Here is a 14,992-nt window from a genome sequence, read left to right on the forward strand (position 1 = left end):
CGGCATTACGCCCGGCACGTCCTTTTGTTACCAGACGTTAAATACATCATCATCATCATCATCACTTATCTCCTGCATATGTGGTGTATTATAACCGTTGCGAGCCTGCGGGGCAGGCCCTGTTCTTGGTCATGCATGTTGGGTCGTAACACCTAAGTCATATTCGATCATATCGATCCTAATTGATCGTTATCTTATCATCACGTGACTTATACCATAGTTCTTCTGTTTCCGAGGGAGTCCCCTGTTATTCCCATGATCTCACAGTACAAATGTCCTGTCTTAGCCGCCCGATGCCCAAGTGGGTCGGTTAGTTGTTACTCCTGCATAACGGGTCGTGACACCTTTATAATAGCGTAAAGAGCTTAAATAATATAATCTTCTATATATTAATCTATTTGCTAATAAATAAGCTTCATATAAAGTTTGATAATAATTAAGTGAAAACAGGTTAAGAATAGTAGAGTGGAAGAAGAGGCCTAGTTATAGCGGTGTGGGGTTTTCAGGGTGATGGTTGCAGGGTGACGGACTTTACATCCATCCTCTACTAAAGAGATAATGCCATTCATAATTCTACAAGCACAGTCGGACACGCGTGGCTGTCAACTTGCTCTCGGCCGCTGCGAGGCGTCTTTGCAGCGACTCGCTGTTCGCTATTGTGGGCAAGTTGCCCATGCTCTCTATCAGCAAACCCAGCCGTTGGAGGTGTAACAACGCCAGGCTGCCCATAATGCTTTCCCACTCCGTGTCCGAGTCGACCTCGTACTCTCCTACTACGACATTGCCGAGCCAGCCCCTCGCTTCGCCTGTCCTAGCACTTCGGCTACAGACGTCCAATGAGGCGGACGTGGTGTTCAATAAGTCAGCTAGTCGCGAGATCAGAAACGTGAGCAGGGTCATGTTCTCCTGCTTGCAGTTGCAGGCACTACACCCCCGCATCGCTCGCGCGTGGCTCAGGGGCTCTTTGAGGGTCGCGAGCGTCGATTCCAGCGCATGTTGCCGTTGTTGGTGTTGGTGTTGGTGCTTGTTTTGAGTTTGATAACTCGTCTCCGAGCTGCTTCCGGGCATGTCTGGGCCATCGCTTCCATTGAGCGACGTCTCGAATTCGTCTAGCAGGAGAACGACGCGAGGGAGGCACTGGCACCCGTTCGCCGGCGACCTAGTTCCCCTTTTGGGGGTTCTCATTCCAGTCTCCTGTTCTGGCGGCAATGCTGCTTTGCACGGGCTGTCCTCACGAATCGTCTCCGCTGACAGCGTGGGTAATAAACGTCCGGTAGGAGTAGTAGCAGAAGGCACCTTTGCCTGTCCTGTCTCCTGTCCCGGCCATGCCGTGTGATGTGAGGGTCCGGCTTCATTCTCCTGCGTTACTGAGTCTCGCCAGCCGTCCATCCACGCAAGGTCGATGGAGCCCATCTTGCTAGACACTTTGCGCGGAGAGAATTGCGGCCGATGACCGTCTTCGGAGAAACACTGTAAGAGCAGGTCGTCAGCCGTCTCGTCCGCGGGTCCCGCCGTCGCCGAGTCCGTCAACATCGGCCAGTCCATCGCCGCCGGCCCCGTGGGGTAGCAGGCGGAGGCACTCCACCCAACTGCATCTTGTCTCTCAGCAGCATCGTCCGGTATGTGTGTGGTGGTCGCACGTTCGCCAATGTCAACGGGGGACGGCGGCTTGAGCAGTTCGGCCTCGGCAGCCTTTTCCACATCATCTTTAGGGCCAGTAGACGCCGGCCGCTTCTTGGCGGATGTGCGGTCTTTGCGGGACGCCCTGACTCTCTCGCTGGGCTTGGTGTACTGGCATGGCGAGTCGAGAGCCTTGCACCGGCTGCACCCCGTCTTCTCGCCGGTGCACTTCATCTAAACAACGCAAGCAGGTCAGCACAAGCGGGTTGAAAATCCCGTAGGTTATGGAAGGAAATACATACTTTTTTTGCCCGACAGGTATTGCAGGCTTGCTGGGGAGTTGGTCGAAGGTTGGCCCGTTCGAAGGTCTGGCGGATCGTGCCCCCACGATTCTGCCGGTCATATTTCCACGTGCCAAACATACTATGGTGTTATGGGTAAGTATTACCCCAAGCCACGTATCGTGGGGACTGGCGGTCCCAGAGGAAGCTCTGGAATAAAAGCTGAATGGCCAGTCTTTCGCCTGCGATCGATGTACCGCACCTGGTCTGATTGAGCCACAGAATGATCTGTAGTCGTGAAATTCCATCAGAGAAGTCCAGAGAAACTGACACGAGTTCAGAAAAGGGGATAGAATATTGCAGATTCTCCCCGTGCTTTGTTATATTCATCTCTCCGGATTCGCCCTCATTCACCGAAGGCTATACAACGATAAGGCTGCAGGATCTAGGCGCAGTAGCTGACAGGGTGGAGCGTAAGACCTGGGTTACAGTGCAGGATGTAGTACATAAGACCTGGGTTCGTGTGGGTATTGTTTTACGCCCGGACTGGCCTGTGCTGGCCCTCCCGTAACAATGAAGCACGTCGGTTACAAAATTCGACTTACACGCAGGGATCCCTGTCGAGGACTTCGTTGTCACACGGACGTCCCTAATAGAGGAATACGTACTGGAAGCCAATCAGAGGTATCCCATTGACTGCTGCAAGACACCAAAAAAACGGGTGATCCACAAAAGCGCCCATTTTTACCCCGCACTTCAATCGGTACAAAACGAAACATCATTTACCCCTAGTTATGTTTTTTTACCTACTATCACTACCAAAACCATCATTTCAACCAATATTACGATATCTTCTAGTAATTCTGATGCTTCCGATGCCTCCGTAGCTACCGATACCTCCGTACGGAGCTATATATTCGTTGAGCTCCTTCCCGAAGACCTTAAAGTCGGCTGTACTACCGACTATACGCCGGAGAAGTACGATAATAGCACAGTCCGGCCCCATAAGCCTCCGGCTAAGCCTGGCTTGCCCGGCTTTTTTATACCCTTTGATATACCGGCCCGGGACCGGCAAATACGGGACTTACCGAAAACGCCGATTAACCTTTTCCTCCAATACGTTCCCCGGAGCCTTGTTAAGCAGTGGGTCCGGTGGACAAATGCAGCGCCGATATCTAAGGAGGGCCCTCAGCCTAGACACTCAAGAGTATATAAGTAGAAAAAGACCTCCATAGAAGAGGTATACCTCTTCTTAGGAATCCGTATTTATATGGGGATCCATAAGGAGTATGAACTATCAAAATACTGGGCAACTCAGCAAGAGAAAGAAGACCCTATTCATCCATTTACCCGGTTTATATCCCGGGACCGTTACCAAATACTACCCCGGCAGCTCCGGATATTCGATACCTCTAATTTCCCTAGTCAGTCTAGCCATGGCCAATACCGGCACCGGCCCCGAGATAATCCAATGCCGGATACGTGCCGGAAGGTTAACGGGTAGTCGGCCCATATTCAGGATACCGGGGACTCCTTCTATACGGCCGGCTCTGACCTTACCGTTAACGAGGCTATGGTCCGATTCACAGGCCGGTCCCTTGAGACAACAACAATCCCGACTAAGCCGATCCCGACTGGCTTTAAGATATGGATTCTTGCCCAATCAAGCTACTGTCTCCGGTGGCTCTGGCATATCCACGGAAAGGGCCCGTACGGGCTAGTCCCACAGGCCCGGCCAGCGCCGGATAACGAGGTGGCAAAGCAGGCCCTTTTAACGCCGACGCAACGGGTTGTAACGACCCTAGTTGCCCTACTTCCTGCTGCAATCTACCACGTCTTTTTAGATAACCTCTTTTCTTCTGTCCGGCTCTTTAGGGCTCTCCGGAAGCAGCAAGTCGGAGCTTCTGGCACCTGCCGGAAAGATAGCGGCATAGATAAGATCCTTATTACCGAGAAAGCAACTGAAGGACAAGATATCCCTTGGGGCAAGATACATTATATCCCTACTTTAGATGGGGAGGTATAGTGTTATAGACTACCTTCTAAGGATATCTTTATACTAATCAGTTCTTCTAGGTTAACCAGTTCACCTGGAAAGACAATGCTATTATACTCTTCTTAACAACAGTCTTCCGGGAAGGCCAGGATATTATTCGGAGCCGGCGCCGGCCAATCGGAGATACTGCTGCAAAGCGGGCTACCCGGAAAGTCTTCGGCGCCGACGTCCAGAAGAACCTACCAATACAGGCACCAATAAACGAATATAACCATAAGATGAACGGCGTTAATATTAGTGACCAGATGAGATCCTATTATCAATGGGGCCACCCTATCCGGCGAGGGAGCTGGCAGGCAATTACTTGGGACTTCCTGCTAGAAGTGATAGTTGTGAACAGCTATCTGCTGCAGCTCTGGGGCAAGCCTAGTTGGCGATCTATTAAAAAGCAGTATCAATGGCGGCAACTGCTTGCAGCCCAGCTTATCCAGCAGTTTGGACCATTAGCAGGAGGTCGGCAGAGATCTCGGCCTGGGCAAGCTAAAGATAAAAGGAATACCTCTATTCCTTGGCAACACCATACAAAGGGATCGAGAAAGGTTAATTCGCGGTGCTCTTATTGCAGCAGTAAAGGCGCATTATCTCGCCGAACTGCCTTATCCGAGGTATCTAGAAATAGCCTTGCGCAGCCACGGCCTAGATACACAAGAAAGGGCTGCTTAGACTGCAATGTACCGCTTTGTATCAACAGAGATTGCTGGTACCTCTGGCATAACCAAGATAACTAGAGAACAGAAATACCGGAAATCCTAGCTTATCATTGGATAGAGTATATGAAACCACAAGCCCTTATTGGCCGTACCCCGCATGGCGTCTTGCAGCAGTCAATGGGATACAGTATGCCTTCTACCTCCTGCAGGCTCCTGGTGATTTTGGAGAAAGTTGGGTAGTTATATGGGACTTTTGTACTCCATGTTGTAACCCACCTTTGGCCGTACCCCGCTCCCCCCGCCCCGCGACATCTATAGAGGCCTTGCCAACTTCGCCATGTGGGCAGTAAGACCTAGGTTACAGTGCAGGATGAAGCCTCAATCTGGGCTCCTGATTTATAAGGTGTGACCTCCGGCCTTCTCGGCACAGGACAAAAGGACAAAAGGACAAATGGACAAAAGGACCTAACAAAAGAGCCGATTCCTCCAATAGCCGCAGAGGACGGACACCAGGCAGCAGTTTCGGTACTTCCCTAGTAGGAAGTCCCCTACAAGGTCCCGAGGTCGCGTATCCAGTATGAATTAATACGTGGGCAGAGTCGGCAGGAAACAGCGCCCTCAAGAAATCTTTTTTTTTTTTCAATCCAAACGATTTCCTTCACCCGTCTTTCCAATGCAAGCCAGCAGTCCTTTTAACCCCACCAGTCTTGGCGGCAGCCTTGTCCAGAAAGTCGCGGTCGTTCTGCGAGACGCGACGCTCCCCACATTGACATGCTATGCGGTGCTAGCAATTGTTCTTGGTGTGAGTTCATCGGCGGTCTCACATACTGACGTGGGATCGCTGCCTTGCCTTTCCAGCTCTGTCTCCTTGTCTGACCAGTAGGCTCCGATGCTTAGATCATCGTCGCTTCCCTCTTCTCGGCTGTCCACAACATATACTTCCACCCCCTTGCGTCGGTCCCAGGACCCCTGCTAGCCAGGGCGTGGCTAGTAAGGAAATACCCAGACCCGACTGTGCAAATTCAGGCCTGATCATGTGCGGAACAGCTATGGCGCGTGTACCATTCTTTGGGCGGACGCTTCCATCGCGTCATTGAGCGGAACCACGCTCGATACGGTCCCGTGTTTCGCGTCTCCCCGAACGAGTTGTCCTTCTCGTCCGTAACCTCGTGGAAGGCAATCTACGGCTACAAGCCGGCCAAGCAGGCCTCGTTCAACAAGAGCAAGTTCTACGACATCTATGGCGCCGGCTTTGGATCCAAGTGTATCGGCAGCGAGCGCAATCCTGCGAAGCACGACCAGATGAAGAAGAGCTTGTCTGCAGCGTTTTCTACGAAGGCCTTGCTCGAGCAGGAAGCCATTGTATCCGAGGCCATCAATCTTTTCGTCGATCGTGTTGGACAGGAAGGGGGGCCCGGATCCGGCGGCTTGAACATGACCAAATGGTATGAGATGATAGCGTTTGATATCCTCGGCGAACTAGGTACATTTTCTCTCTATACAACATTCCACCAGGTCGATATCCATACTGACACCTTGGAGCATTCGGCGAGTCATTCCGATCTATCGAGAACGGTTAGTCCTTCCGCACACTCACTATGTATATCAGGTGTTAATGGTCTTGAAATGGCCTAGGTAGGCCACATTTCTGGTCGGAAATGGTGGAAAACCATCTCTACTTCATCACCGTCGCTGATAACATGCGTCATTACCCCCTCTTGGTTCTCCTTTCAAGCCTCTTCGCTCCTTTCATCAAGTCTATCAGCAAGAAGCATACGCAGCTCACGCGAGACAAGGTCAATAAGTAAGACGAAGTAAAATTGATCGACTACTATTTAACCAGCTAACAAACCGAAGGCGATTAGCCAGTACCTCGGAAAAGAAAGACATTTTTACAAACCTCATTTCCATGGTGCAAGATGGCACCCTGCCGTTAGAGGAAATAACGGCACACGCCTCCACCCTCGTGTAAAGACATAATAACATACCCATTGCAGAACGGGCCCTCATACTGATTTGTCGCCAGTGTTGCCGGGGGCGAGACTGTTGCGACGTGCCTCGCCGCTACCACATATGAGCTCCTCCGAAACCCAACTGTGTACGAAAAGCTGGCCGAGGAAATCAGAAGCTTTTTCTCCAGCTACGAGGAGATCGACGCCACATCTGTGCAGCGACTCTCTTACCTTCAGGCAACCATTAACGAAGGCCTTCGCATCTACCCTCCGGGATCTCAAGGGTTTCCAAGAGATTGCCCTGGTGCCTACATCGACGGCGTCTGGGTGCCCCAAGGAGTACGTAAATCCTAGCCCCCAACCAAACCAAACACAATACCTGCTGCTTGATTCACGTAGCTGATGCTCTCCAGACCGAGGTCTATACCAGCGCTTGGACCGTGACGCACGATGAGCAGAACTTCCACGAACCCTACCATTTCAAACCAGAGCGTTGGCTCAACAGCATGTGCCCGGATCTGAAAGAGGCTAGTCAGCCCTTTTCCTTGGGAACGAGAGCCTGTCTTGGCCGCAAGTAAGCCGTTCCGTGATAAGTGAAGCACGAGCGCGGACATTGAAGCTGATGATGGCCCTCACACAGCGTTGCTTACATGGAACTACGTCTTATTCTGGCTCGGCTACTATACAAGTACGACTTGAAGCTGTTGGACAAGGACCTGGATTGGGAGGGCAAGAGCCAGATGCATGTCATGTGGTCCAAACCGGAGCTAAGGGTTGAGTTCGCCCCCCGTTGCAGTTCTTCTTAAAGCCAAGATTCAAGAATTGCCCATATTATTCTGGTCGAGCTTTGCTTCAATAAACGGGCCAGCGTACGACTTTGAGTCCTTTGTCTTGGTGGATGGTAGATAAGGGTACATAATGCAAAGTGTCCAGTCTTGGGGCATGTCATATGCTAACAAACCTATTCTCCCTATAGCTCTGATGCGGTGAAAAGTGAGTGCTTTTTATCCGTCCTTTGACGTGCATCAGTCGCGGCTGTCTTTCACTTGTCTCGTAGATAGATTCTAGGGATCATTCAATTTCCCGCCTCATTTCACATGCTCCTTAATACACTCTTAGGCGGATCGTATTTGATTTGATTTCACCGCATTGTTTCCAAAGTTCAGAAGCATTAGAGATGTCAATACCGTAGAGACTATCCGTTTGTAACCCTCTTTCTCCTTGAGTTGTTAAATCTATTAAGATGGTATTCTAATACCTTCACTCGGACCCGGTTAGTTTGCGGGAAATCTACTCTGTAGCTTTCAAGTTTCAGGGTGCACTGATATTTGGAAATGCAGTCAGCAAATGTCAACTATTTACATATTTCATTCCGATACGAAAGTGCTGTGAAGCTGGAAGAGGCGATCACTCTCAAGCCTGGCCATCTCATTGGGCTTCATTGACACGACAAACTCCACAGATCCGTCCGGCAGCCGAGGCTGCATGCAGCAAATACCGGCAAAATGCCCTGCCGGCATCCTGAAGGCCTCCGCACTACCAACCCCGTCCGCTGCGCCCCCAGAAAAGGCCGAGCCGAAATCCAGCTCGTGAAATGGGAGATCCACTAGCGAAGTCGTCACCAGGTCCTCGTCGAGCCAGCTGCGAAACGCGTTTCCAAGCTGTCGCACGTCCGGTATGCACGCCGCCAGCGCGACGGCATCTCTCAGCAGGCCAGGTTCCCGGTCTTCCGCCACGCGCCGCCGGATGCTCTGCGCGACGAGCGGCAAGTTGTTGGCGCCATCATCATCGACGGGGGCCGTCAGGACGTCCAGAGGAAGCTCCGTCATGCAGCAGAAGACGACGTTACCGGGCCACTCCGCCGGGACCTCGAGGCCCTTGCGCCCGTTTATCGCGACGGATACGTACGACGACGTCTTGCGCCCGTGGATCGCACCCTCCGGGAAACGCGCACGCATCACGGCCGTCCACAGAAAGGCGACGAGGGCGTCGTTGGTCGAAACCCACCCGGCTCCGGCATCGACGGACGTGGCGAGGCGCTTCACACTTGCGAGGGCGGATGCGGACATTTTGAACATCTTGATGGAGGTTTCGGACGCCAAGATGAAGGGCGGTTCGGCCGGCGCCTCCTCTTTGGGACGCCAGTCAAGGCCTAGGACGCGCCAGAGCTCCGGTCGAGGTTTGCGGTCAGCGTACTCGGACGCGGGGACGAGCGGGCGTAGTGATGCCGGTATATCATCGGCCAAGATTCTGCTGGGGAGATGTTCACTGGCTTTCTTAGGGACGCCGGGCGTCGTGGGGGGAGAGCCGGCGCCGGTGGCCTGAGACCGGCGGCGGCAGTGTCTCGCCAAAGCGGCCACGATGAGGTAGGTTCCGTACGCGTCCGAGAAGCTGTGTGGCACGCAGATTGTGAGGAGGCATCCTCCGGTGATGAAGTTGGCCCGGAAGTCCACGACGTTGGCGGTTGTGGCGACGCCTATCTGGGGGGCAAAGATCTTGCTGTCGAGCTTGCTCATGGGCACACCTGCGTCGATGAGCTCGCGGTAGTTGTATTCATGCGACTCGGTCAAATCGTTGACTATGACCTTGGGAGCATGGAGAGGTTCTGGGATCTGGAGCAGTAGCTGGCCTGGGCGGAGGCCGTCTGCGGATTGGTTCTCGGATTCGTTGCGAGTCACCCTGCCCGCGAGGGACGGCGACTCGCGAACGAGATCTTCCACTGCCTTGTTGAGAACCTCTAGGAGCCGTGTGCGGTTGGCGGCATCGCAGGGGAAGCAGAGGATCAAGCCAGTGACCAAGGGAGGCATGATGTCGTCCAGTGGACTTCGCCGACTACCCCACAGGTGGGAAGTAGCCGGATCCATCACCAATTGTTGCTGACAGGAGTTCAATGTTGCTTCTGAATACTCTGGTTTCCGGGTCGATCGACGATGTAAGATCACGATTGTAAATATAAACGCACAATGAATTAGGGACTTGTGTTTGTGTCTGAACTTGGGAAGTCTTTTTTTCCGCTGCGGACTGCTTACGTTCCCCAACCGGTAAACACCGGTGGGAGTATTACCAACAACGGGTTTAGCGCTCGGGTTGCCCTACTTAGGTAATCCTCCGCATCACTTCTGCCCAGAGAAAAAAACCGGATCACGGCTGTGCCGCAATAAGGGAGTTGGTGTAAATATATGCCTAAAAGAATCGATGTCCTTCAGAGAGGAAGATCCTGGGTTTTGCAGACAGACCAATTGACAACACTTTTGAACAACGTCAATATCAGCAAAGACCCCAAAGCCGCCGCAATGACGATCAACAGCGAAGAAGTCAGAGAGACGACCCACGTCCCTGTCTCTGCTCTAACTGAACCGTCCTACGGAATTCAAAACGGCGTCAGTGAGCCCGTGTTGAAGACTCAGGTACCGAAGTGGAGGGTGCCGCCGTCGGGATGGCGCGCACTGATTCACCCCCTTGCCGACGAGGTGGCGCGTGAGGTCGACGGCTACTTTCTCGAGCACTGGCCCTTCCCCAACGAAAAGTCGAGGAAGACATTCCTCAATGCCGGGTTCTCGCGTGTTACCTCGTTGTACTTCCCCCTGTCCAAGGACGACCGCCTTCACTTTGCGTGCCGCCTTTTGACGGTTCTGTTCCTCATTGACGGTGGGTTCCTTCTTGGCCGCGTGAAGCCTCAGGTTCACGGCATGTACTGGCATCTGACATGGGATAGATTTGCTGGAGCACATGTCGTTTGCGGATGGAGAAGCCTACAACGAGAGACTAATCCCCATTGCCCGGGGAGACGCCCTGCCCGACAGTCAGTAGCCACCTATCCCATGGACTCAGGCAGAAGGCCAAAACTCCGTTCTGCTCCTACTGACTGCTGCAAAGGGTCGATTCCTGTCGAGTACATCTTCTATGATCTGTGGGAAAGCATGCGCGCCTGTGACAGAAAGCTTGCCGATGAGGTTTTGGAGTCCACATTCACCTTCATGAGGTCCCAGACCGATCGAGTTCGCACCTCGATCAAGAGTCTTGGGGAATATCTCGAGTACCGTGAGCGCGACGTCGGCAAAGCGTGAGTCTTTTCTCCACAAACTGAATGAAACCTACCCGTCGCTTCAGAAAGGCTAACCAGCGATAGCCTCCTTTCGGCCCTGATGCGCTTCACCTTGGGCCTCCAGTTGTCCAAGGAGGAGCTCTCCAGCATGCGCCTGTTGGAACAGAACTGCTCCAAGCAGATCTCCGTTGTTAACGATATCTACAGCTGGGAGAAGGAGCTCCAGGCGTCCAAGGTGCTGCATGAGGAGGGTGCCGTCATTTGCTCAGCTGTCAAGGTCGTGGCCGACGAGACAAACCTGAGCTTTCATGCCACCAAGCGTGTACTGTGGTCCATGATCCGCGAGTGGGAGAAGGTGCATGACGCCATGCGCGACAAGCTCGTGGCAACTTCTTCCCCGGCTGTATCGCAAGACATGCGCAGGTACGTGAAGGGACTGGAGCACCAAATGAGCGGAAATGAGCACTGGAGCCGGACGACGAAGAGATACACGGAGCCGAACTAAAATGCAGATGAACCGTGCATTGCGGCAGGGCATGGCTCAAGATTCCGGAGACTTTTTTGTCGGTGTTTATGTATCGGGAAGCGTCAGGTGGCTTAACATGGTTCGTCGGAAATCTGCGTCGGCAAACAATCAATAGTCAATCGTAAGGTATCAAATGATTGATTTTCACTATGCATTCTTGACGAGCTGTCTGCTCGTGGGCCCATATGAGTTGAAACCTGCAACGCATCCATTGTTTTCAACTGACAACGGTTGATTCAGGGGTTTCCTCTGGTCAAAGTAACGTACCAACTTCAGGTTCTCTCACAGCACAGACAGCAGAGGGGAAGGCAACACGGTAGTAAATCATCGCTAAGGGACATGTAATTCTGATGGCGGGGGAATCTGAGCAGCTCGCTGCACCCGACAGCCTGCAGTCAGTGTTATTTATTGTAGGGAATTGATATACCGGCGTCGCAAATTGATACACCGGCGTCGACCTTACACCGGCGTCGCTGTTCGACCTTTTGATTGGCTCAAAAAAATATTGTTAGTGCAATCAAATTCTGCCAGATACCCACAAAGTATCTTAACCGTTTTTGTTCCTTTGCTCCCTTTCCTCTAAGGTTACATCATCAAGCCTCTAAGTCTGACTTATGCTATTTGCTTACAATGGCTTCTCTAACTGGAGTTAGAGATGTTCCACAAGGCCAATCTCAAAGCAATCCCCCTACTAATAAACCTCCCCCTATACGAGAGCGACCATTGTTTGAGTACGGCCTCCCACCATCATCTCCCTCTTCAGAAAGCAGCGGCCCTAGCGTTAGCCAATTCTATGGAGTTGGTGATCCTTAAGGGCAGCGCGACCTTATTACCGAGCTCCTAGCCGACATACTACAAGACACGCGACCTCTTGTATACGATTACCCTAGTATGGAGCCTACGCTATATCTTACTCGTCATTTCCCTAAAGGAACAATAAAAACCCAGCGGATTACTCTCCCACGACTTTCTCCAGAGCATAGCCCCTCTCCTCCCAACGAACAGTCCCAGCAACCTTCCTATCCTACAACAGAGTAGTTCAATAGTGCTCTTCAGCTTGTTCTACAGGTTGTTGGGACTAATCAACAGCTAACAACGGCACTCCTCCGACAACAAGAGTATGTCCGTCAATGGCAAGAAACATGGGGTCCCCAAGTCAACCCACCACCCTATTCACCCCCACGGCAATCCTCCCCTCAAAGCGAAGCGTCTTTCCGAACTGCAGCCTCCTACCACACTCTAAGCAACCGATCCTCCTCTCCTCCTATAACCGAAATCCCAAACCCACCGATTCCTGGCGATCCAGAGCAAACCTATGATGCCCTCTTCGACCGAGTTAATACCTTTGCAAGAGCTAATGGATTTGGCATTATAAAGCGGAATAGGCATAAAGCTCGAGGCCGAATCATTCGATACACCTTCCAGTGTGATCGGTTTGGCGAGCCTGGGCCTACACAAGGTGCTGGTATTCGACAGCGCAAGTCTCGTAAATGCGGTTGTAAATGGTAAGTTATTGCCGAGGCTTAAGAGGAGGGTAAGTGGCTTTTACGTTATCACCTAGACCCCTAGTATAGTTAGTATAATCATGGCCCTAGCCTTGAAGCTACTGCACACCCTTCACATCGCAGGCTTACCCATCCACTTCAGGATGCCATTGAAACTACAAGCCGACGATTTGGGATTCGGGCTCGCGATGTGCGTGCTGTTGTCCAGGAGCAGTTCCCAGAGTCCTTATTTACCCAGCGAGATATCTATAACGCTAGGGCTCGTATAAACCGAGAGAAACTAGCGGGATATTCGCTAACTGCAGTATTAATCAAGCTGTTTGATGAGCGAGATATCCTATACGTGGTGAAATGGGCAGACGCCGAGCCAAACCGCCTTATTGGCCTTGTCTGGACCTTTCCCCACTGTCTCCAAATGTGGAAGTGATTCCCTGTGATTAGCTTTGACAACACCTACAATACCAATCGCTTTAAGCTCCCTCTCTTCCAAGCTACTGGGCAAACCTGCCTTGGATCTGTTTACAACGCTGCGTTTGGCCTTATCGACAACGAGAGACTAGAGGGTTTCCAGTTTCTCTCAGCAGGGATCCGCCAACTCATGGACCAACACTCAGTCCGTTACCCCACTATTATTACAGACTACGACAAGCAGATGAAGGCTGCACTGAATGAGCAGTTCCCAGACGTTCAGCAACAACTCTGCATCCACCACATCAATTCTAACGTTATGCTCAGGGCTAAGCAGAAGTGGGTTAAGGACCGCAGCTGTAGCAGTAACAGCAGTGGGTCTAATGACGAGGGATATCAGCTACCAATACAAGCAATGGCCACGCTAAGTGATGAGGATGAGGCCTATATCAACACATCTATTGATAAGCCCCCCCCTCATACGTATCGTGGGGTCCTTATGATGTGGAAGCTTGTTGTTTTTGCTGAGACTGAGCACGCTTTTGAGAAAGCCTGGACCAAGCTCTGTAAAGAGTTTAACGACCAACGCCCAATCCTCCAGTACCTCCACATAACATACCTACCTTTAAGAGCACAGTGGGCCCGCTGCTCTATCCGAAAATATTAGAACTTTGGTGTTCGCGTCACCTCTGGCACTGAGTCAAGTAATAACAACATTAAGAGTTATCTCTTAAATGATCTTAGTCACCTATATCGACTTGTTGATGTTATGTAGGACATGATTGGTGACCAGGAGATACGCTTCAGGCAAGCTTGTGCTGAGGATGAAGTGCTTACAGGCCGGGAGTATATAGGTACTCGCTTTGAGTACCTAGGCGAACTTCGAACGATGCTTTCCTCGAAGTGTCTTGCATTGATTGGGAAGCAATACCGGCTGGTAAAGAAGGCAATGCCGTCTGGCACGAGGCCATTCCTAGCCCCCCTTGGAGACTGTGGTCTAGACTGCACTGTTTTAATTGAGCTGGGTATCCCATGCTGCCATAAGATCTACTCCTAAAAGTTAGATTTAGCTACTTTCAGTAAATGGGAGGTATACCCTCGGTGGCGTCTTCGAGAGACGTCTTCCTCAGATCCATACCGCCGGATCCTTGACCCTAAGATTGCTGCATCCCTCCGCGGTAGGCTAAAGAACATAGTGCAGCCTGTCCTATCATAACTAGCCTTACCTGCAGAGGGCCAGTCAGCCAGACAAGCCCGCACTACCTATAGCAGCCAAGGCGTAAGTAGTAAGAAGCGAGGCCGCCCACCTGGGAGCAAGAATAAGTCGACGCTAGCTGGGCTTACACAAGAGACAAGTTAGCCAAGTCAAAGCCAGATATCAAGCTCATCCTAGCGACAAACAAGGAGCCAGTCTAGTGTTCTTGGAAGGGGAGGACAACAGGGAATTATGCAAGTGGACGGCCGATGTAGCCTAGTGTTCGGAGGAAACGGAGTTAGTGGGAAATGGTCTGTAGTGACGATGAATCTTTGCAACCACGTCGTAAAAGGTAGTTACGTAATAGGCCTTTTGAGGGGTTATATAGTCCCTATTTGAGATTTACAAACCTAGGGTATAAGTAGGCTGTAATACGTACTTTTAGAAATCTCAAATTAGAGCTTAGGTTAGAGAAGAGGGCAGGAATAGCCATGTTAGTGCAGTCACCCTCACCGCCTTTATGGGGAGGTATTGTTTTTTTGAGCCAATCAAAAGGTCGAACAGCGACGCCGGTGTAAGGTCGACGCCGGTGTATCAATTTGCGACGCCGGTATATCAATTCCCTTATTGTATGACCCCTGCGGGAGGATCGGACATGACTGTTTTATTTTTGCTACTTAGTTCAAAAAGCCTCACTGCGGGGTTTGTCAATTGTACTAGTTAGTTGCTCAGAGTTGGTATGGAACCCGTCATC

At 51.6% G+C, this 14,992-nt stretch overlaps 4 protein-coding genes across 4 annotated transcripts; 2 read left to right on the top strand and 2 right to left on the bottom strand.

The window, feature by feature from the left end:
• Positions 1–379: 379 nt before the first annotated feature.
• On the bottom strand, positions 380–2,297 carry BDP81DRAFT_515381 (uncharacterized protein). The gene is made up of 2 exons (XM_060595854.1): positions 1,923–2,297; positions 380–1,854 (listed from the first exon to the last, which is right to left on the bottom strand). Exons 1-2 carry the CDS (start codon positions 2,040–2,042, stop codon positions 574–576), a joined length of 1,401 nt encoding a protein of 466 aa, XP_060446613.1. The 5' UTR covers positions 2,043–2,297; the 3' UTR covers positions 380–573.
• Positions 2,298–4,977: 2,680 nt separating this feature from the next.
• Positions 4,978–7,365, top strand: BDP81DRAFT_459779 (putative cytochrome P450; the record flags this gene model as incomplete). Its single annotated transcript, XM_060593581.1, has 9 exons — positions 4,978–5,010; positions 5,505–5,597; positions 5,655–6,090; positions 6,150–6,182; positions 6,243–6,411; positions 6,465–6,575; positions 6,634–6,898; positions 6,973–7,133; positions 7,200–7,365. The coding sequence occupies 9 exons, from the start codon at positions 4,978–4,980 to the stop codon at positions 7,363–7,365; spliced, it is 1,467 nt and encodes a 488-aa protein (XP_060446614.1).
• Positions 7,366–7,926: 561 nt separating this feature from the next.
• Positions 7,927–9,423, bottom strand: BDP81DRAFT_315814 (uncharacterized protein; the record flags this gene model as incomplete). Its single annotated transcript, XM_060584117.1, has 2 exons — positions 7,927–8,835; positions 8,962–9,423. 2 exons carry the CDS (start codon positions 9,421–9,423, stop codon positions 7,927–7,929), a joined length of 1,371 nt encoding a protein of 456 aa, XP_060446615.1.
• A 429-nt stretch (positions 9,424–9,852) lies between these two features.
• Positions 9,853–11,109, top strand: BDP81DRAFT_316097 (Aristolochene synthase from penicillium Roqueforti; the record flags this gene model as incomplete). Its single annotated transcript, XM_060584141.1, has 4 exons — positions 9,853–10,207; positions 10,275–10,361; positions 10,436–10,622; positions 10,689–11,109. 4 exons carry the CDS (start codon positions 9,853–9,855, stop codon positions 11,107–11,109), a joined length of 1,050 nt encoding a protein of 349 aa, XP_060446616.1.
• Positions 11,110–14,992: the final 3,883 nt, after the last annotated feature.

This window comes from Colletotrichum phormii, assembly GCF_030913505.1.
Source record: "Colletotrichum phormii strain CBS 102054 chromosome Unknown BDP81scaffold_7, whole genome shotgun sequence".
In the NCBI taxonomy this organism is placed as follows: Eukaryota; Fungi; Ascomycota; class Sordariomycetes; order Glomerellales; family Glomerellaceae; genus Colletotrichum; species Colletotrichum phormii.